Source organism: Osmerus mordax, chromosome 4, assembly GCF_038355195.1.
Source record: "Osmerus mordax isolate fOsmMor3 chromosome 4, fOsmMor3.pri, whole genome shotgun sequence".
Lineage (NCBI taxonomy): Eukaryota > Metazoa > Chordata > Actinopteri > Osmeriformes > Osmeridae > Osmerus > Osmerus mordax.
The window spans coordinates 17,241,610-17,263,770 of record NC_090053.1 but is presented as its reverse complement, the minus strand read 5'-3'; the positions used below and the strand labels follow the sequence as shown (position 1 = coordinate 17,263,770).

At 44.4% G+C, this 22,161-nt stretch overlaps 3 protein-coding genes across 6 annotated transcripts; 2 read left to right on the top strand and 1 right to left on the bottom strand.

The window, feature by feature from the left end:
- Positions 1 to 332: 332 nt before the first annotated feature.
- si:dkey-12e7.4 (uncharacterized protein LOC558132 homolog) lies at positions 333 to 4,595 on the top strand. 2 transcript variants are annotated; one of them, XM_067235207.1, is made up of 7 exons: positions 333 to 542; positions 682 to 733; positions 940 to 1,127; positions 1,436 to 1,597; positions 3,593 to 3,703; positions 3,974 to 4,104; positions 4,200 to 4,595. In XM_067235207.1, the coding sequence occupies exons 1-6, from the start codon at positions 393 to 395 to the stop codon at positions 4,085 to 4,087; spliced, it is 777 nt and encodes a 258-aa protein (XP_067091308.1). In that variant the 5' UTR covers positions 333 to 392; the 3' UTR covers positions 4,088 to 4,104; positions 4,200 to 4,595. The 2 variants fall into 2 exon arrangements, with proteins under 2 accessions (XP_067091308.1, XP_067091307.1); XM_067235206.1 differs by having other exon boundaries at positions 3,974 to 4,595.
- A 351-nt stretch (positions 4,596 to 4,946) lies between these two features.
- syt19 (synaptotagmin XIX) lies at positions 4,947 to 9,900 on the top strand. The gene is made up of 7 exons (XM_067235111.1): positions 4,947 to 5,092; positions 5,858 to 6,051; positions 6,237 to 6,307; positions 6,395 to 6,781; positions 7,141 to 7,263; positions 7,455 to 7,566; positions 7,799 to 9,900. Exons 2-7 carry the CDS (start codon positions 5,877 to 5,879, stop codon positions 8,104 to 8,106), a joined length of 1,176 nt encoding a protein of 391 aa, XP_067091212.1. The 5' UTR covers positions 4,947 to 5,092; positions 5,858 to 5,876; the 3' UTR covers positions 8,107 to 9,900.
- A 1,390-nt stretch (positions 9,901 to 11,290) lies between these two features.
- chka (choline kinase alpha) lies at positions 11,291 to 21,129 on the bottom strand. Of its 3 annotated transcripts, XM_067234669.1 has the most exons (12): positions 20,421 to 21,115; positions 19,923 to 20,031; positions 18,454 to 18,507; positions 17,336 to 17,449; positions 17,008 to 17,141; positions 16,230 to 16,334; positions 16,063 to 16,121; positions 15,868 to 15,955; positions 14,596 to 14,704; positions 14,130 to 14,236; positions 13,950 to 14,031; positions 11,291 to 13,414 (listed from the first exon to the last, which is right to left on the bottom strand). In XM_067234669.1, the coding sequence occupies exons 1-12, from the start codon at positions 20,651 to 20,653 to the stop codon at positions 13,355 to 13,357; spliced, it is 1,254 nt and encodes a 417-aa protein (XP_067090770.1). In that variant the 5' UTR covers positions 20,654 to 21,115; the 3' UTR covers positions 11,291 to 13,354. The 3 variants fall into 3 exon arrangements, with proteins under 3 accessions (XP_067090770.1, XP_067090772.1, XP_067090771.1); XM_067234671.1 differs by lacking the exons at positions 19,923 to 20,031; positions 20,421 to 21,115 and adding an exon at positions 19,377 to 19,665; XM_067234670.1 differs by lacking the exons at positions 11,291 to 13,414; positions 13,950 to 14,031; positions 14,130 to 14,236 and adding an exon at positions 14,244 to 14,442 and having other exon boundaries at positions 14,497 to 14,704; positions 20,421 to 21,129.
- Between the last annotated feature and the right edge of the window lie 1,032 nt (positions 21,130 to 22,161).

Here is a 22,161-nt window from a genome sequence, read left to right as displayed (position 1 = left end):
TATACAGTATCTGCCGGTCTACGGTAATGCCATCTTATCCTGGAGCAGGATCAAAGTGCAATGCTCCCATCTTGTGGTGAGATTTGACAACGAGCGATTCGGAGGGGCTGGAAATGTTACTGTTTGCATGTATACGGTTCTATACAATTTGACAGCTATCTAGACTATCAAGAGTAGTATGTCTGAATTGAAGGGGCTATAGACGATACAAATGCGAGCGGTGTAGGTGATATGTGGCTATTGCGCCGGCATTTATCCGTGGTCGTAGATTCGACATGCGCAAGAGTTCCTTTCAACCACGTGACTGGCTAAGCTTACATTACAGTATTTACATGCCTTACTAAAACTCACTACAATACTCAAATATTGACCTTTTACGTCACAAAAAAACGATGTCTGCCGCAAACTTTAAAAACTGCCGGAATATAATGATAACGGGAGCAAGCCGAGGACTCGGTCTGCAAATGGTAGAAAGCCTCGCTATCAGTGGTAACTCACCGGCCAAAATAATAGCTGCCGCAAGGAATCCGAGCGGCGCACAGGTAACCTTCGGTACACATCCCAGCTCGCCAAACCATTCATTTGGTGGTGGAATTTCCAGATATAACTATTTATGTGTGCAACTTAGGTTAAGTAATGTACCACCAAGCATGATAGATTTGTGTGAATTTATTGTTGCAGCAACTGCAGAAGTTGGCAGAGAAATACTCCAATATCCACATAATCACCCTAGGTACGTTTGGGTATGCTAAATGTGTCTGCTTGTGTGTGTGTGTGTGTGTGTGTGCGCGCGCGCGCGCGAGCGAGCGTGTGTGCATCCACGCGCTCATGTGTATCCACGCGCTCATTTGTGTGTATTAAGACAGCTCTAGCCTCAATCCGATATGATTGTGTTGTAATAATAATATCACAGTGTGTTGTGGTCCTGATGTGTTGCAGATGTGATCAGCCAGGAGAGCATTGAGAGGGCCGCACAGGAAGTGGATGTGCTTTTGCAGGAAGAAGGCCTCAACTGTCTGATCAACAACGCTGGGATCAACGTGGTGGCCAACTTTGAGACAGTCACAGCAGAGAAGATGCTGGAGAACTTCCACGTTAACTCTGTGGCTCCGCTCATGATCACAAAGGTACTGACTTCTCCAGAGAAACCATGAATAAATATATTCAGATGATAAATCCCTAATGCACTGTAGCTGTTGGTTCCGCTTTTTTACATACTTTTTACATTTGATATAACAGACACTTTTTAGCCCCAGCATTTTTGTGATGATACTTGCTATATGTCATGTTATTGTCATGTTATTGTTGTAGAGGATAATATAGAATAGGATAGTATTGGATAGTGTAGAATAGTATAGGATTGTATTTAATAGGATAGGATAGAATAGTAGTCTAGTATGCCTACATCATGTGGGTAAGTAACTGTCTTTACCAGGCTGTGCTGCCGCTGCTGAGGAGGGCAGCCAGGCAGGGTGGGCCGGGCATGGGCATCCACAGAGCTGCTGTCATCAACATGACCTCCCTGCTGGGCTCCGTGGAACTCAACTGGGGAGACCGGGCCAATAACTTCAAATGGTACCCGTACAGAACCTCCAAGGTACTGGCCCCTACAGAACCTTCAAGGCTCTGGCTAGGTGGGGTGGACAAGGACCTGGCTAATGCGGTTAATGGTTCCGTATTATGAGGTGCGTTCGACATGGACTGACTTCATGCATCGCTGCAGCCGGCTGCAGGCGGCTGACTTGAAACAGTGAATTCTGGCTAGGTCACTGTGACGTACCCATCAAAGTACCGTGAGATCGATTCGAGAACTGCCGGCTGTGTAGCCCATAGATATATATAAACACTAGATGTCTCGTCCGCGTTGCCGGACAACGGAGTCGAACGTCCGCACATGGCGGCCATCTTGCTACAGTCAACTCGCTCACCCATAACATTGTGTAGATGCTACATGTACTTTTTAAATGACCATAACTTGCTCAATTTTCAACCGATTTTGAAACGGTTTGGTTTGTTATCAACGTCAGAGATGTTGGTATGCCACTGCATACTTATGAATAATTATGTTTTTGTTTTTTTTATAGAATAGAAGTATGCAGTGGCATAACGACATCTCTGACATTGATAACAAACCAAACCGTTTCAAAATCGGTTGAAAATTGAGCAAGTTATGGTCAGTTAAAAAGTACATGTAGATTCAACACAATGTTATGGGTGAGCGAGTTGACTGTAGCAAGATGGCCGCCATGTGCGGACGTTCTAGACTCCGCCGTAAGACATCTAGAGCCGAGTGCACCAGCTGGGCGTAAAAAAGTTGGTCTTAACTCCTACGTCGGTCTTAGTTACGTCCGACTTTGTGATTTGAATTTACACCGAGTGCACCAAGCTTGACACGCCACGGTCGTAGCTACGCCTGGTTTTAAGATGCGCGTCCTTGTGAAAATGCGAAAGCGTCCATCGTTGCCAAGCAACACATTTAAGATCCAAAGCGCACTTAGCTAGCCTATCTCCCTTCAAATCAAGCCATGGATTTAAAAAAGAAAGAAAAGGAAAATACGCCCTTTATGTGCCGCACATAAAGGGCTTAAGTCTAGCTGGTGCACTAGTCGTAACTTTAAGTTAGTCGTAACTTTCAGTTCTACGTCGGACGTAGCGTTACACCCAGGCGTACGCCCAGCTGGTGCACTCGGCTCCTGACGACAGTTTATCAAAGGAAAACATAGTATTGTAACGACCCTGTGTTGTAGTTATTGCTCTTCAAGCCAAAACCCAAGAGAGAGAGAGATATCAAGACAGCCGCTCTGATTTATAATTTCTCAACCCCGCGAGATTACCCAACATCCCCCCCAACCTTACTGTCTCCCCAGTGTTTATATATATATCTATGGTGTGTAGCCGAGCGCATTTTCTAAAGAGCAACTGCACGGGTTCTAATGACGACACAGCTATTTCATGATTGGCCAGACTCACACACGACAACTTAACGCGTGTTTTGTAATTATTCTGACACCTAAGTTTCGCCAACGCTGAAATCCAGACCAATCAGTTTAATTGAATTAAACATTTGTTGAAGAAAGGGTTTTAGTCCACATCTTCACTAACGGAAAGATTAGGTTTAATTATAAATAAAGTAAAGTAAGCAAACAGCGCTTGATCGGCCATGACTGACGTCAACGCAGCAAACCACGAGAAGCTGGAATGTCCGTCTTCACAAAGCCGTTTTCAACATCTCCCCGACTGCAAGCGGCTACTCTCACCGGTCGTTTCATGCAGCCGCAGTCTATGTCGAACGCACCTATTATTACATTCTTGTGTCATACACTGTCTTATATGGGGCGCCCTGTTAGCTCACCGGATTAGTGCGTGTACCTGGGTTCGAATATGCCCGGATTTGGCATGTACCGCAGTGACCTGGGTTTGAATCCTCTCCCGGACCCTGTGCTTCATGCCCTCATAAAGCATGAAAAATGCAACAACAACAACCAAAAATATCTAAAAACAAACACACCATCTTACATTTTGCAGTGTCTGTTTTTGCGTTGTGGGGCAACTGCAGTCGTGTGTGACGTGTATTTATTGTGTGCTGCAATAGAGCGCTCTGAACATGGTGAGCAGGTGCATGGCGGTGGATCTGGTGGAGGACGGGATCCTCTGCATGATGCTGCATCCTGGCTGGGTACGCACCGACATGGGCGGGCCTGAGGTAAGACACACCCAAACACAAAATGATCATGATAATAATGTATTTACTTATCCAAAGTAATATACAGAGGGTGGATTTCAACCATGTGACATCCAGATCTGCAGTCAAATGTCCAACCACTGAGTTATACTAATCCCCACACCTGTTATTGAGAAACTTTTCCTGCAACTTTTCCTCTCAGTATTTTTAGCTTTCTTATTGTGTTTCAGCAGTTGTGTTACTATGGTTACTGAATGACCCCCCTTGACAACTGTGTTGTTGTGTTCCCAGGCTCCCCTCAGTGCCGAGGACAGCATTTCCTCTGTCCTGGCTGTGATTGGTGGACTGACCGAAAAGGATCATGGGTCATTTCTGCACTACACAGGAGAGCCTTTGCCATGGTGATAGAGAGCCGATTGGAAGTATGGATTAGTAATTGATCGGTGTGCACATATTTAAGCTTGAGGAGCTGAAAGAGATGAGTAGGTAGACAGTGTCTTGCTCTGTTTGTGTTCAGTGAGAATCAGCATCTGTACCATCTGGAGACAGAGACAACACAATGGGGGTCCAGGATTGGCTTTCACAGTTCTCCCACCCAGAGGAAAATAAGAGCATCTTTTTTGCTGTTACAATATTTAATGTTTAAGATGTCTCCAACTTTACTGAGTGTCTCCGGTGTTGTTTAAATGCTGCATTTTGTTAAGCACTCTACTGTCAGTTAGTATTATCAAAGCACAATAAATGTCATGAATGACATGAGAGTTAGTTGTAATAATAGGAAATAGATCAGTTATAAAATACATTTAGGATATCTAAGGTAATCAGACTGGGAGAAGTCATATTCAGTGCTTTTTATACCGTTAAGCACTTACTACTGTAGCTCTGCTGTTAGGCTTCCAGTCTGTCCTAAATAAACTTGTATCTACAATACCTTTCTGCTCCATTTGTCTTCATGCTGCTGGTTGTATAGGTGATGGTTCGAACCAAAAAGAAGAAGGGCCAGTTTTAGTCTTATTGTTCTTCCTCCTTACTTCCTCATTCCGAGAGTACAGTAACATTTCAAGATCTGCTTTGTACGTCTATAGATGCCTGTTCTATGCCTCCAGCCTGCCTGACTGTATGTCTGACCATTGTCAGGCTGATTGTAAAGCCGTGATGGCAGAAGCTCTTTCAATAAAGTTGCTAGTGTTGACACACCAGGAGGACGGCTAGGGAGGCAGCCACCATCAACCAACCAAACTTGTTAGTCAAAATATGTGCTGCAGATCGTGACAGACCAACAGAGGACAGACAGAGGGAGACGGATGCCCTCGGATAAATCGGCCAAGGAGGCAGAAAAGGCAGCTAGATAGCGCTTCCAATGCATTTGCATTGTTTTGTATGAAACTTCAGGGTGAATGGTTTCCCAAGGTAAGAGCTTTAACTTTAGTTTTGTTATTTTCAATCTTTCCTCAGTTTGTGAACAGTGAAGATCCTAGTGTTGTTTGTGTCAGGATAGCCAAGCTGCCTAGCAAGTCTGTACAACACGAGGAATATCAGAAATAGAATAGAGACTTGTTGCTCTTGTGGTTAGTGGTAACTGATTTAAAATTGTTTGTACTCGCCGTGATATATTGTTTTTTATTATTGTTGCTTGTCTTTTTTTTTTTTTTCACAGGTACACTTGCACTTATAGCAGTTCATGTTGTTTAATTGTAACTTGTTTAACTACATGCTCTTATGGTTCTTCCCTTTGGCACTTACTTTGGTTGTTCACAATGTGTGCTTCATGTTTTGGCTACTCGCAATGTTTTGTGGCTATCTCGTTGTTATGATCAGTGACCTATGCACTTTGTAAAGCTCTCTCTTGGAAGTCGCTTTGGATAAGCGATAAGCGTCTGCTAAATGAATAAATGTAAATAAAAAATGTGAGTTACTGAGGGGTTGTGGTACACTGTCGAGGACACTGTATTGTTCTGACAGCAAGGTTTACAGGGAGAAGGGCTATAAATGTACTTTCTCTGAAGTATATCTGACAGTTAGTGAATGTGGAGACCTTTCAGGACACAGAAGCTGAAAAGGTCCATCTTTCTTTACTCCCTGTCTTGATTTGCATGCTGCAAACATTTGACTAGTTGGTATCTGTGGGGTGATACAGGTGGAGGCTTGACTGAAATATGGTTCTACTTTCTTCAGAGAGGCTCTGCACAGAGCAATGACCTTCCTCATTCATGACCCTGTGTCCTGGAAGGCCATGCTTTTGCCAATGTCGGAGCAACTGAAATTGATCATCCTGGGAATATCAGTAGTCTTTTTCATTCTGGCGATGGGCTTCCTGTTGTGGCAGACCATCTACTTCTGCACATACACTCCCACACCCCAGGAACCTGGTACGCACGCACACACACACACACACACACACACACACACACACACACACACCAGGAACCTGGTAAGCAAGCACACACACACAAACTCTTTAGGAACAGAACCAAATTCAATGGAACATAAATGTACTGTTTGGAGTCAGGATAATTGTACCACACATTATTGACCTACATTCTGTTTTCCTCAGATTCTTACCTCCCTCTTGATACCGCACCACAGGGGCCACAGACCCGACACTCGTTCATTCCAAACTACAAGGTAAGCCACTCCAAACAGGCAAGTACTTAAAACAGACTGAACTCTGTAAACTTGAGAACCACCCTGAGTAGAACGGCGCATTTACAGATGGAGGCCCCGAGGTGGACCAGCTCTCCGTCTACGAGCAGCGACCTGCCGGCAGAGCCCGGCTGCAGCTGGCAGGATGTGGAGCGGGAAGCGCAAGGTTCCCTGACGTTCTCCCTCTATCACAACCACGTTCAGTCCCAGCTGGTGGTCACCGTGCTGCAGGCCAGTGGGCTGCAGCCACGAGCTCCCAACCAGAGGCTCCACCCCTTCATCAGGGTGCGGCTGCTGTGGGCGGGGCCTGTGGAGGAGGGGCGGAGCCTGCAGCGGGTGCAGGGGGAGTGGCAGAGCCGCGTGGTGAAGGACAGTCTCAGCCCCTCCTTTGGGGACCAGTTCATCCACACCCTGGAGCAGGAGAAAGAGCTGGCTCGCTACACAGTCAGGCTGGAGGTACAGCCCTCTGCTCTACACTCTAACACTCTTATGTCCATCCTATGCTACACTGAACACATGTCAGAATCTGACTGTACATCATAGAGACAACAGCATTCTGGGTGCTCTGGAAGCTCACTGGGCTTGAGCAAATACTATCAAGGCTAATGACTAACGCAGGAGCCTTGGTTCATATCCGATAAAGGCTATTTCCTGCATGCATGCTTCCTGTCTCTATCTCTGTCCCTGCTTTCCTGTCTCTTTCCAACTGTCCCATCAATAGCAACAAAGCAACAACAAAAAAGCCCCCAAAAATATCAGTATTCAGAATTTTTTTCAGGTGAGTTTACTGTCCAGCACCCCTGTGGTTTTCCCAGGTGAAGGATTATGACAGCTTCTCCAGAGAAGAGTCTCTGGGCGAGGTGAGGGTTCCTCTGGGTCAGCTCCACATGACCTCCTACCCCCTGGAGCTGCTGAAGGACCTGCACACACCTCAGAAGGTACAACACACACTTACTGAGCCTTGCTCTTCAGACTGTGTAAGATTGTGTGTGTTTGTGTCTGTGTGTTTGTGATGTGGGTTTGGTTTAGGTGTGTGTGTGTGAGTTGATGTGGGTTTTGTGATGTGGGTTAGAGTTAGGGATGTGTGTGTGTGTGTGTTGTCCAGGCTGATTGTGAGTGTGTTTTCCAGGACCTGGTGGGTGAGGTGCTGCTGTCCCTGAGGTTTCTGCCCACCTGCCAGAGACTGGAGGTGGGGCTGTTGAAGATCAGGACTCTGCCACCACACACACACACACAGAAGGGTACTACACGCCTCCCAACACACACACACATACATACATAAACAAACACATACATACAAACTCTCTCACACACACACAAACATACACACATACATACACATTCACACACAGATACACACACACATACATAGTACATGCATACACAAATACACATGGTATAACAATGCTGTCACACAATGCTTCCACCCATGCCAATGTGTCTTTGTGTGTGTCGGTGTGTGTATGTTTGCAGCACTGCATGCCAGGGTCAGTGTCCAGTGTAACCAGGTTCAGCTGCATCATCAGAAGAGCTCATACCAGCCCTACACAGAGGTGACCATCTTAAACCAGGTCCTTCCCTTCTCCCTGCCCGAAACTGACATCTATCAGTGTTCCATCCTGCTGTCTGTCTACCACAGCCTGGCAGGCAGGAAGTCAACACGCCGCCTGATTGGTCAAACCAGCCTTGGGAAGGGAGGGGCCTCTGAGGACCAACACTGGAGCTTGATGATGCGATCAGTTCGCCAGCCAATCGCACAGTGGCATCCACTCTTCATCTGAGGCCGGCTTTTTCAAGCGTGCCTCCAGAGCCTGTTTAAGGAGAGCCTGCCCACTCCCTATTAAGCCCCATTATACCGAATTTTGTTGCAGTTCCACCAGAGTTCCACTGGGAGTGATCGCGGTCGAGTGCAAAATGAATGGGAGTCTATGGAGCTAAACGGCTATATTTGTCTCTTTCACCTGATTTTTCGTTGAGAAATCTCAGATTTGATTGTAGTTTTTGCATGTTCTACATGGATTATAGGTAAACATTTGAATGAACGAGTACTTATTTCCTTTTGATTTCTTACAGGGTGAGTCGTTGTTGCCCATAACACGATAGCATTCTGATAATGAATGCTGATTGGTTAGTGAAGGACTGACTATACGACCAGAGATCCCGCTTGATGGCATCCAAAGTGGAATCAGAATGTCAGAGCATTAGCAACATTAGCAACAACATTAGCAAGCCAAAACTCTTTCTAGCATGTGTATTGACAGGGAGAGCCTAACTTGTCAGCTATGTTGTCGATGCCTCGAGAGAAAAAAGGAAGTGACCAGAGCTTGCCGTAATGCAGTATCTCTGGCCGTACAATGTGTATGACGTCATTGACATTTTAAAAGGCTTTGTAGAACAAAAGGTGACTTTTTTTTTTTAACCCAGCAGTGTGTATTGTATTTGCCTCCCCTTTTGAATTCAACATTCAAATTACTAAACAAAGAATTATATCCTGAGAAAAGTGGATTTTGAGGGGTATAGCTCCATAGACCTCCATTCATTCTGCACTCGACCGTTAGCGCCCTCATATGGAACTAGAGTGGAACTGCAGAACCCGGAAGTTTCCCGAGAGTGGGAGTTCTCCCCATATTAGACATTCTCTGGTGCCTCCTAGGCAAGACCAGGAAATTATCATAATATTTGATCACAAATATACATTTTATTTAGCCTGACGTTGTCATACTCATAATTATAGTCAGAAAATGAGTCTGATACCGCTCCGTTGGGCTGTGAGTATGGGGCGTGTTTCAACCGAACCCGGAAATAAAATACCTCTTCGCTCAATTGGATAGACCTACAACCAATCAGAGCAACGTAGTATGTTAACTTTTACCGAATCCCGTAGGAAGGACGGCAAAAAAAATTCCATCGACAAATGCCTTGATCGCGTTTCTCTGTTCCTCTTTCAAAATGAATGCGCTGTTGATGTCTTCTAAAACAGACTTGATGGCAGAATCTACACATCTCAGCTCTCAAGCGGCAGCCATGTTTGTTGAAAACGAATTCAACCCAAGCACTCTTTGGTGACGTGGTTGATTACGTTACTGTTGATCATCTGTCCATCATCGTATAAAGCCCGCCCTGACAATTTGATTGGTCCGGACATAGTTTTTCCCAAAACTAGCGACCCCAGACCCAACTCCCATTTTTTTTTGTGGGCGGGGCTAAGCTGGGTTGGCACCCAGGCTACATTTGATAATTTACATATTTATTTAACTTGTGTATGTGGACATGTATGAGTGGTATGTGAAGGACTATTACTTGAATGTGAGTGAGAGAATATATTGGCGGTGTTTTTTTATAACAATCTTGCCACTGTTTTATGAAATATATAATGTTATAGTATTTTAAATATTATAGACGGTATATGATCTTCTTGTGCATCAATCGTATGCAGATATCCTTGTTTACCACACGAGGGCACTGTAATACTGGGGGTGTTCAGGCCATGCAGTCATCTCAGCCAAGGGAGATTCGGAACGTTCACAGGTTTCCTTCCTTCCTCCCAGCTGCTATGTCATCTCATATTGGTCATTTGGTTTTCATTTGGACAGAGAACAGCCAGTGTGTGTGAGAGACAGAAATAATGGTTTGCTAATTGGAAACAAGAAAGCATTGAGAGAGCAAAAGATAGAGAGAGAGATAGAGTCTGTGAGATAGCACGCCTCTCTCCCCAAAACACAGCTTTGTTGATCCCCACCCCCCCTGCAATCCAGTCTAGTCAAAGCGCAACATCACCATAGGTAAAACCAAGTAATTAAACGCTGACTGTTGCTTCTCAAGGCCATTCCCAGGCATGACCCACCCCCTCTCCCAGCCAATGGGCTGTTGGGGAAGCACGTAGGGGGTAGAGGATAGGGGATGAGGAGGAGTCATGAGGCCCCAGACTCTTACGACACATTCCAGCCTGGTATCAAACAAAGCTGTTTCCTGATACGGATTTCAGATGTTGACATTAATGGGCAACTGTGATGCCTTTAGTTATATTGTTTGTTATAAAAAAAATAAAAATAACAATTGCTTGCTATGCATTTTCCATTTAATTTCATTCACTCACTCACACACTGTATTCACACACGTTCATTCACACACACACCCACACACACACATGCGTACTGATCCGTGTTTGACTGTTGAGAAGCTTTTGGGGACCCTGCAGCCTCAACCTTGGGATGATGTCATCACATTGGAATGCTAGGCCACATACTGACACAAGACAGGAAGCTGGGTCCTTAACAGTAAAGAATCCTGCAGATCTCGACACAGTTTAAGATTGAACTCACTTTCCACTTTAACTAGTGGTAGTACCACAATTAGGTCCACTCCACCAGTAAACATCTAGTAAACCGTATACATTAAAAGCGGCTAGTTTAGAGCTCATAACCTGTCTCCTGGTCCATCCTTCAGTTTTTTGATTTCCCTCCCCCGCCCTCCATAAGACTTTGGCATCTGAGGCAATGTTAGAGAGCCAACTGTCACCCATCCCCCAGCTCTCTCCCTGATTACTGCAGCAACTCAAACATTTTGAGGACTGCAGACATACGTTTCTGGTGTATCCTAGGCTGTGCTGATCAGTTGTACAGTGGTCAGTTGGAGGGTAGTTAGTGGTAAGATGGTGAATTTAAAGTGGTTATCGCTGTACTGGTGAGTTAGAAGTGGTTGTCACTGTACTAGTGAGTTACAAGTGGTTGGTTTTGAGTTGGAGGTTGGTCAGAGATGTGCTGGCAAGTACATCCCTGACCAACCTCCAACTCCAACATCCTACAGTAGATTTTCTGTACTCTCATCTATGTGTTGCCCAAGAAGATTCCATGTCCACATGGTAAACATCATAAACCCTCATTATCTTGACTGTCCATGGTCATGTAACATACTGTACATTTTGAGAATATACACTTCTTGTATATCGGAATGACAACAAACAAGTCATTGTTTAATTTATTTATTTTTATTAGTTGACCACAAGTTACATTAGTTACTTGTTTTTTCTACAGTTTGCAAAGCAAGACTCCCTTTAGAAAATCACAAAGGTAGATGTTTTATTTTTTATAATTATGATATTATGTTATTTTTTTCTTTATTTGTGCATAGCTAGATACCAGTCGGTATGCAAGATAACTACTTTTTGCAAACTTCTTTTCAGTTCCATTGGTTAGTAGGATGTTGAAGACATAACATTGTTATTCACACGAGAAGAATTTAGCTTGGCTAGGTTGTTGTATAAACAACTGATTGTATCACTATACAGGACAGCAGGTTAGCACAGCCTGAGGCTGGACACCTACAGTATACTGGCTTTAGAGTAACTATGCAAAACTTTATACCCCAGGTGTTTTAACACATACGTTGAATTCACAGAAGATCTACAGCAGGAGAATGAGAGGTTTTGGTATTGACAGAAAATAAAATGTAGAGCATCCTAGCTCTACGTGAATGGAATGGCATCGCCATGATCACACAACTGTGACGTAGCATGTGGAAACACTGTTTTCTTATTAAGAAAAATACATATTCCATTCAAGGAAAAATGTAAGCACTTCATCCAATGGTACTGTATTTACTGGGAATACTGGGTAAGTACTTGGTGTATATAAGTATTGTTTGCACTTTTAATACTGTATTTACGCTATGTGATGTGGTAGGTACTGCTTGTATTGTCTGTGTACTAGATATTTATTAGATGTGTACTAGGCATGAACTAACTATATTTGTGTGTGTGTGTGTGATAACAAGATGAAGTGGCCAGAGACAACACTGTCCGTGGCAAACAATGCTTGTCAGTGTCAGTAAAAAGGTAGATCAGTCAGACAGTTTTGGTGAGACTGTCATTCACTGTCAAGTAAAAACCCAGTTGTCTCAGTATCTGACCAATAAAGTGCAACCAACAAACAATGTTTGTCAATGTTTCTTAAAAAAACTAAAAGTGGAAAGGAAAGTGCTGCTGACATGGTAACCACCAATGCCAGGCGAGAAAGAGGTTCATTAGATAAAACAATAACATCAACATTACTGTCAACAGTGACACTGTCTGTTAACAGACAAATACAAAAATGTAATATGCATTCAACAGAACTAGCAATCACAGTCTAAGTAACAAATTACAAAAACAAAAATCTAGCAATAAGGAGGTTAAATTAGTCAGTAAAATCCAGTTCTGAAGATTAATAAACAATCAAATCGTTTCTAGATGAAGGTTAAAACCCCTCTAAATGATTTTCTTTTGTCATAATCATTATCAGTTCACAGTTTACCCTCCCCCTGCTCTCCTCACTGCACACAATGTCACAATATGTCACAACAAAACACAGCAGCCAATGACAAAAGCAGTTAATGACATTTGGGCGAACTGTCGCTTTAAAGGTCAGCTACTATTGTATGTGTTTATCATGTTGTATTTACACTTCATATTAACAAGACATTGGGAAATCGCTGTTTACATTTTCAAGCTGACCCTGCTGCACTATGACCACTGGTGGGAGTGAGAGTGATGAGTTAGACAGAAAGTCGGAATAGGCTCTAACGTCATCAGCAGAAGCTGGACCTTGGTCATATGTTGATGAGTCATACAGTAGATAACAGGTGAGGTCAGCAGGGGGGTCCAGTTATTTTCCACTCATAGAAGAGGGTTTTTTTCCATCAGGGAATGATGCATGGATACATTGATACAATGTTGACTTTCCAAAATAAGGATCTACTCTGGGGGAATGTACAGGAAAAATCGGAGGCCCTTTACTTCCTTCTCACGATCTTCCCACAGAGATTTTTAGTTTTCACTCGCGACTACGGGGGGGTGACCATGACAACAACGGGAGTATGGAATGAAAGGTAAATGCTTAATAGCGTGAACACTGAGCGGTAATGCATACTGAGACTTCCCTTCAGATATCTGGGGATGGGTCCCACAGGGGCAAGACTGCAGGCCCCATAACAGCCTTGTCATGCACTCTGACTGGCTGAGTTAAAGTGCAGAGGTTGCGTGGCTCCTCCCCTTTAAACGCCAAACATCCTCTTCTGCTTGAAGTATGCCTCAAACCTGGCCTGGGCGTATTCCTGAAACACATGAAACACTAACGTCAAACCTGGCATGGGCATATTCCTGAAACACCAGTTTCAGACCTGGCCTGGACGTATTCCTGAAACACCAGTTCAGACCTAGCCTGGGCGTATTCCTGAGATACAGGAACACTAAGTCATACCTGGCCAGGGAGTATTAATGAAAAACCAGGTTCAGACGTGTCCAGGGTATATTCCTAAGACACATCACACACTATCGTCATACCAGACCAGGCCAGTCTTGGCAGAGTCCAGGCCCCTCTGCTCCAGTATTCCCTTGTTACCCTGACACAGCAGATATTTATGGAAGTCAGAGTGCTAAAGGCGATGTGGCACAGACACAAATATGTCTGTGTGTCCCACTGCCACCAAATGGGTCACGTCACCAGCTGAGAAACATTCGCTACGGTGACAGAGAATCACCATGGAGACAGATACCTTGTTAACAGACACCTTGTTACTGACACTCATGGTAACAGGGACCATGGTAACATACACCTTGGTAACAGGGACCATGGTAAAAGACACTCACCATGTAGCCGAACTCGATGGTGGAGATCCTGGACTGTATGATGGACCACAGACCCCAGAACAGGTGGGAGGCCATAGCAAACCTGGTCAACAGACCCACAGACAGGTTAGTAGACAGACAGGCTGGTCACAGACAGACAGGCTGACTAACAGACAGGCCTTGGTAACCACCTTAACTAACCTGTTGACTTCAATGTACATCTCCTCTAGAATGTTCTTCTGGTCCTCCTCAGAGAGGTTCTCGAAGCCCCGGTCAGACTCCCGCAGGTAGCTCCCAAAGAAATGCAGCTGAGGAGAGAACTCACATGACTGGATGATGTAGCGTGGAGCTGTCCCTGACCTATGTATCAGGTCTGGGTGCACTAGATGCTACCTTTACAAGGAGGGAGGAGGACTGTCTGCTTGAGAAGGTCTCAAACTCTGAGCTCATCAAACTCTCAGATCTCGGTCTTATGAGGTGGTGGCTCTTCACCCCTGGTCCTGACAGTATATACCTGGTACACCCCTATACACACCTGGTACCCAGCCCTGGTCCTGACAGTATATACCTGATACACAGCCCTGGTCCTGACAGTATATACCTGATACACAGCCCTGGTCCTGACAGTATATACCTGATACACAGCCCTGGTCCTGACAGTACATACCTGTTGGGCTTTGGTGGGGTAGTTCTGGGAGGTGACCTTAAAGAAGGGGAACTTCTCATAGCTGTAGTCATACATCCATTCACAAAAGTGATTGCCAATGTCAAAGCCCCTGCAGATGACAAGAGGAAACACATGAACACATAGAAATCTAAAACCACCACTTACAAGTCACATTTTTATTAACATAGCAAGCATGCTATGTTAATCTTGAATACTTTCTGCCACTATGTGAACACATTTAAGAAACGTAATTTAAATAAAGAAAATAATTACAGTATTTTGTTTTTACTTTATCAAGCTATTGCCTAGACATACTTGGTGTAGAACGAGAGGGAGACATGAGCTAGTGAAAAAGACAAAAAGTTCGAGAGAGTGAGAGAGCGAGGGGAAGAAAGAGAGGAAAGAGAAAGAGGCACGAGGTGCAGAGCCCTAGACACGTCTGATGCGAGGGAGGGAAGCAGGGGGGCTGGTGTAATGCGAGGGAGGGAAGCAGAGGGGCTGGTGGGGGAGTTTCACACTGAGCTACCAGGCCTCCACAACACAATAACAGGGGCAGCCTGGCTTCCAAGAAATGAGGCACCAAAACATTCCAGGATTTACTGAAATCCAAAATCCCAGTACAGTAACAGTCAGGAGGAATTACAGTAGTAATTCTGTAGTGTTGTCCACACTTAAATAGTACAGCATTGGAAAAATAATTAGGGGATATTAATGGCTTAATAGGACTTAGGAACAACGTTTTTATTTAAACGTACAGAAACGTTGAGAAAACTGTTGAGCATCAGTGGCCTCATGGCGTGTTACAAAGTCTCACCAGTCTCAGTTTCCTAACAAACTGCATCAACAAATGCATAGAATGCCATGACTGTGAGTCATGGATGTGTCAGAGCAACCTTAAATAGTGGTTGGAAACATGAGAAATACAGGGGAAAGCTGAACCCTCTAAACACATTGGTAAACTTGCTTTATGGAACAGGCCTCAGGTACACGAACCGTCAAAGGACATTAGGTTATGTTAAAAGTCAAACCGTAAGACATAATAAGATGTCCTCCCTGAAGATTTGATATGAAACAAGAGGACAATATGTCCTCCCTGGAGAGGAAACAATGGGAGTAATTAGACCAGTCTAACTGGCTGTAGTCCAGAACATCCCTCTACTTAAATAGAGGTGGCCAAACCGTCAAGGTGAAATAGTGTCATAGTGTGGGTGTCTGTGTGTGTGTGTCTTTGTGTGTGTGTGTGTGTGTGTGTGACTGTGCCCGTGGACCAACCTGAAGTTGTAGCTGCTGTATTCAAAGTCGATCAACATGAGCTTCTGCTTGTCTGAACGCTCACGTCCATGAAGCAGCAAGACGTTTCCTGAAACCAGACCAGATGCAGTCCAATCAAAACATCAACAGGGTTTTACAAACACGTTTTACATGTATTCACATCTCCATGCACACACACACGGAGCGGCCTCGTACCTTCTTGACAGTCGTTATGACAGAAGACAACAGGCGAGTGGGTGGAGTCTAGAAGGAACCTGCAGCAACAAAAGGTGATTTGATATTTTATATTGGATAGTATAGTATTGTGTAGTATAGTATAGTGTAGTTTAGTATAGCATAGCATAGCATAGTGGGGGCCGTACTTGAGGGTGTCCATCTCGTGAGGGAGGTTGTAGCCCAGCAGGCGGTTGAACCTGCGTGTGAGGCTCTCCTTGGTGAAGGAGATCCTCAGAACCTGCTTCAGATACCTGCAGACAGGAGCAGCAGCGGTCAGACTGGGAGGCAGTACACTCACTGTTCCACCACGTTGCTCTTTGTTGTTCTACCATATTGTATACAATAATATTAAGATAACAGAATGGAATTAAATAACATTGAAATAATGACATTAAAGTGGTACAATACAATTTTACCATTATGTTACCCTCTCATTTTTACCCCTCTCTTTGATCGTTTGGTTCTTCTTCTACTCTTTGAGGTCTTTTACCCCAGACAATATCCAGCCTGTGATGGGGATTAGCTAACCAAAACGGACGTGCCACGTCTCCACAGGAGATAATGCTGATAACGGTGTTTGTTCACTGACGTCGAGATCAGACCACGCTCTTCTATCACTGAGTCACCTACTGGCTTCCCAGTCATCACCTGAGATGTTGAATGTTACGCAACCATGGTTTCTTCAGCCTTCTAGAACAAACCTATACGTTGTTACTGGTTCTCAAGGAACAGAATGGAACACTTACAGAACAAAACCACCACTCCTGAGTTGTTGGAATAAAATCCAGTCTATCGTTCTAAGCCCCCACCCCACTCACTTATAATGCATTAATTGCCAAGAATGGAAGTTGAACCTGAAACCTCTTGATCTGCTCTAACCACCCACCCCACTGAAATATGTTTGAACAGAACAGAATCACTCACTTCTCCATCGTTCCAAACAACCACTTGGGCTCCTTGTTGAAGGGCATTCTCATTGCGTGGAACTTGGCCATCTTCTCTGCAATCTCCGCTGAGACACTGGGCACGCTCAGTTCAACCGTCTCCAGCTTGCGGCTCTAGCGACAGAAAGACATGGTCATGTAACACGCTGCTTTCTGGTTCCTCAGTATCCTGTATCTCCCCTCAATGTTTAGGACGCAGGACAACTGTTGACATGACATTAACACAGATTGTCTTGGCTCTGATCGTCTCATTTCAACACACACACACACACACACAAGGGTTTTGAGCAGCCTCAGACATAACTCACAGGAACATACTGCTCCAGCCTTCCCTGGGGAAAGATGCCGTAGAGTTTAGGCCCCAACTCCCTCTCAGCTAGGATGGCAAACATCACACTTTCCAGGACCATGGCCTCCGCCCCCTGAAACACACACACACACACACACTGTTACACACACATCGCAATCACACAAAACATAGGTCTGCACACTTTGCCAGGGGTTAGAGATGGACCGGTATGAGGTTCCAGATACCTGCACCAGCATAGACGTTAGGACATACGGGTTACAGTTCACAGCTGTGGGTAAGTGAATGTAGCAGTAGTGGGCCTGGTTGCCCTGGAGCAGGGAAGACAAGGGCCAGATTGTTTTAGAGAGTATGCGAGAGAGATAAAGCGAGAGCGAAAGCGAGAGACAAAGCGAGAGAGAGAAATAGAGAAAGAGAGCTGGCCAGGCCACCATTCACTGCAGCGGCTGAGCTGGAGAAGACAGCACAGCTTTTCTACACAAAAACAAGTCAAGGACATTATCTAGGTGCCATGGCTCGGCACAGCCAGACTACCAGAGGAGCTTTAGAGGAGGAGTTACTCTGGTGTAGCAGAGGGAGAGCTCTCTGCTGGGGACACAGCACCACTGTATTTAATAGGTTTAGTATAGACCGGGCCCTAACCCGTTTTAATAACCTATGAATGCATGTGTCCAACTTCAGTTTATTGTACTGGAGAGGACAGGACAACGATCGCCCCTTGAGCTCACACTAACATCTTCTAATTAGAATGGGGTGGTTATGCAACACACAGCCACAGTGCTGACAGCGATAGCTGTAAATCTACTGAAGGGGTATTATCTTTATTACAATAACCGTCCTTGGACACATACAGAAGAGGCTTAAAGTCTAATATCCGATTCATTACTAACCATCTGAGCTGCTATGATTATTATTTGCATCGCAAGAATATATTGCTTTTTTCTTTGTGTCTGATTCCACTGCAAAGCAAGGACATCGGAAAATTCTAACTGGCATAGCTCACACAATGAGAGTCAGGGACAATTGAGGTTAAGGTCAAGTATGTTAGGGTTAGACCTAGTCATGATCAATACACTAGCTTATCTGATAAGACATCTGGAGAGATGGCCGATTACTTACTTGAGATTGATTTTCTTTGTTGGATTGTCTGGACTCTCCTTTATTACATGACATCTATCAATGAAAGAAAACAAGGTACATGAGTACACACGAATCAATCACAACAATGAGTCGGCAGGACTCACACACAGTCCTCTAGTGGGACACACACCACTAGCTCCCATGGCTGTAGAGGACAGAGGGCACGGTCTAGTTCCCATGGTCCCCCAGGACAGAGGACATGGGGATGTAGAGGGGGTACGGGTGATAGCCCTCATTGGAGGACTGGTCAGTACCAGATATGTTTCCCCCTGCGGAGGGTAGACAACAGTATTTCTATGTCCCTCACCTCAGAAGATGACCTGAACAACCCTGCACCATCATATCTGTGGTGATAACCGGTTTTAAGACGGTTTGAGGTAGTCACCTGATGATCAAAGGGTGATGGAATGTTAGTTGATCAGCCGACAGGTTCTAGAAACCCTCCCCTACATTATTGTAAATATGAGTCATCTAGTCAAACATTAGTCAGTCTCTGGTGCTAATTTTTGTTCAAGCCAACTAGTTAATTTCTCGTTGAAACCCACTAGGAAGACTTTAACCCCATATTTTCTTCACAGATGGACAGGCAGGGTGTTTGTAGTCAGTCACTGTCATCACAGCAGAAAGACATCACATGGTCTGAGGTTGAGATTCAGGGGAAGGGTAGGCTACTTCATAACAAAGGAGTTTTTACCAACACTCCTTTAAGCATCTCACTAACTTGTCTCACTGCTTTATTTAACAACTATATACTGTGGCTTCTAAGCACAAATCTATAGATAGGACCAGAGAACAGAAGCCCCTGTTCCAGACGTTCCACAGTGGAGAGGTTCTCAGGATTGACCTGCGAGGTGTGTGTGAACTTTGTGGTGGGCTGAGACTTCAGGGATCTCATACTGTACCGTGTGGTGTGTAGGGGTCGCCTGGCAACAAGAGTGCTCAAGGCACGCTCCTTTGGATAGCCTACGGCAAAGAACACACGCATATACAGCCTTGGTGGTACATGACCTCACAGCAAACATCATCCACACCAAAACACACACGCATATGCAGTATGCACACACACACACACACACACACACACCCACACGCACACACACACACACAAATACACTCACTCGTTCACACTCTGCTCACTCACTGAGGACATCCTTCGGGTGTGCTGTCTGACAAGTTATGAGGGCAGCCTACAGTTTTGTCTGATGGGAAACACAGCAGACCTCCTACACCAAGTGGAACTCATAAGCACTCAAAGGTACAGTGGAATCATAACATACAACATCAGTTACCGTCCTTTTCTTGTAAGACAGTTTGATGTCAGTGAGATCAATATTACAATGTTTGTGTGTTGAAACTACATATAATTATTTGTGTAAGTATTCTGAAACGTGATCAGGCTACTTAAGTTCAGTAAAATTTAAGAAGGAAATACAGTTTATGGGACACACCTGTAGGATGGCACCATACAGGCGCAGGAGGATGTTCCGGGGTTCCTCTCCCAGAGAGCTGAGACTGTCTGGCAGGGCGCACAAGAACAGCTTGTTGCTAAGGCCTCCCCTGTCACGACACCAGATAGGAACGACACATTTAGTCCGCATGAACGTTTGTGGCCTAATTCAATATTCGCTTTAAACCCGGACTGAAGACATCAATGATGTAGACACCAACATCTTTTATAGGCCTAAATGGCTATGAGACAATCAATTAAAAATCAAATAATGAACATAGGCTGCGGATATAAAATAATCGAGACAAATAAACTTAAAGGATGCTATTGTGGCCATGAAACCCAAACTGTTTGGCTATGCTACATAGCTTAAAAGACAAAAAAAACGTAGGCCTATTCACATTTGAAGAAAACTATTTTTTTTTCGGAAAAATAACATGGGTTGTGAGATTTAGTATCATATATATGATGTGTCACATTAAAATACATATATTCAAACCTTATAATGCTGATCTGGAAATCTTCCTCTGACACAGTTTTCCATGCGCCATGGAGAAATTCTTTGCACCATAAATACGCTTTGCGTTTCGTCTCTAGTTCAGGCTCATCAGGCCGGATGATGTCTTTGCAGTCTTCAGTGTCTGGGTGAACCACCAGTGCGTTCTCTGTAACAAGGCGGTCCAGCGACATAGACGGAGAAGAAGACACTCCGTTGATGAATTTAGTCTTCATATTGATAGGAAACTGTAGCCAACAGCTCAAATAAATATTTATGCAAATATAAGGGTCTCTTCGGGGTAAACGCCGCTGTATAAAATATATGTATTTGCGCTTCTAGTATTAAGGAACACTAATAATCTTGAGTGATTTTTTTTTAAACTGAAATAGTTTCTTTCCAATGCAGTTTGCTGTGAAGTCGTAGGTCTGTTCACTGTGTTTGAATGAATCGACTGAAGCTCCTTTCCTTGCTGCGCCACAAGATACAGAGGCGTTTGCTAAATGCGTCACTGTATTATATTCCCCCTATTGGTTGGCTCAGACACAACCCTTCCAAGGACCAAAACAAAAGATGTGTAAAATGATGCATGAGTAAATGAGATCCGTATACAGTACTTAACCGCTTCGTCATAAACAACCCACATCGGATGCGGGAAATATAAAATACATTCTAGACAAATGTAGCGTATAATAGGCCTACACAACTGTTGACCTAATTTCTTAGACCACCATCGAACCTGGCTTAATCGACACGTAGGGCACGATTACAGCATAGTTCAAAGAGAGTTTTGCCAAGTTTGTCTAGATGTCAAACTCAGGCTAGTAAGAATACGATTTTCTACAACGACATCGTTCTATTAAGACCTTCCATAGAGAGGAAAATGTCAGCATCTGGCCAACAGTCGTCGGTCGGAAACTTCACTGTAGTAAACAACAGCGCCACCTTCTGGACACTCGGAAGTTAGTATTTCTTGTTCCGAAACGCCCACTGGTGTCTCTTCTTCCCACTTGTTTGATTACGCCCACTTTCGAAAATACACCCACGCATCCCGTTATCTAACCGTTTTTGACAAACGCAAAATAGGGCCGTAATGTCGTTTTGTCACTTTAATAACTCAAACACACATTTACAACGGCTTATTTTGGTTGTTTCGTTTTGAAACAAGGAAATAATGGAAAGGGGAAAGAGGAAATAACCATACAACGCAAATGGTATAAGCAGGGTTCTAAATTAACACCCGCCAACCCGCCAAATGCGGGTTAAAATTCATTTTGGCGGGTGTTAATAAAAACTCACTAGACAGTTTGGCCGGTGACACATGATGCATTACATGAATGATACATAAGGCTCTGTTCTCGGCATGGTTCTCGGTCATTTATCCCCCTGGCAGTACTTACGTAATATAAGTTTCCCATGAACACTGTGCCGTAATGCTACGTTATAACGTTTTATACGCCCATTGGCTGCGCGCAGTTAAAATGAAACCGGCGCGAGAAACCGTGGAAATGAACGGAGCGTCCACCAGAAAACACAAGGAAGAAGTAAAACGAAGCATAGCGGATCATAGGAGGTAATAAGAGCTAGCTAGAGTAGGAAAGTAAAGTCAAAAGTTAACTTAATGCGGCGGTGGTTAGGACAAACTTCTGGGGGCGAGAAATAGTGATGGGTCGTTCGCGAACGATCCGGCTCTAAGAGCCGGCTCTTGAAGGTGAACGTCGGGAGCTGGCTCGCATATCTGAAG

Coding starts and splice junctions, on each gene's coding strand:
- si:dkey-12e7.4 (XM_067235207.1), top strand. CDS start 393: ATGTCTGCCGCAAACTTTAAAAACTGCCGGAATATAATGATAACGGGA. Junction 734..939: donor TATCCACATAATCACCCTAG/GTACGTTTGGGT, acceptor GATGTGTTGCAG/ATGTGATCAGCCAGGAGAGC. Junction 3,704..3,973: donor CCGACATGGGCGGGCCTGAG/GTAAGACACACC, acceptor TTGTGTTCCCAG/GCTCCCCTCAGTGCCGAGGA.
- syt19 (XM_067235111.1), top strand. CDS start 5,877: ATGACCTTCCTCATTCATGACCCTGTGTCCTGGAAGGCCATGCTTTTG. Junction 6,052..6,236: donor TCCCACACCCCAGGAACCTG/GTACGCACGCAC, acceptor TGTTTTCCTCAG/ATTCTTACCTCCCTCTTGAT. Junction 6,782..7,140: donor GCTACACAGTCAGGCTGGAG/GTACAGCCCTCT, acceptor TGGTTTTCCCAG/GTGAAGGATTATGACAGCTT.
- chka (XM_067234669.1), bottom strand. CDS start 20,653: ATGAAGACTAAATTCATCAACGGAGTGTCTTCTTCTCCGTCTATGTCG. Junction 20,032..20,420: donor TTCCAGATCAGCATTATAAG/GTTTGAATATAT, acceptor GTGTCGTGACAG/GGGAGGCCTTAGCAACAAGC. Junction 13,415..13,949: donor CCATCGAGTTCGGCTACATG/GTGAGTGTCTTT, acceptor CATGTGTTTCAG/GAATACGCCCAGGCCAGGTT.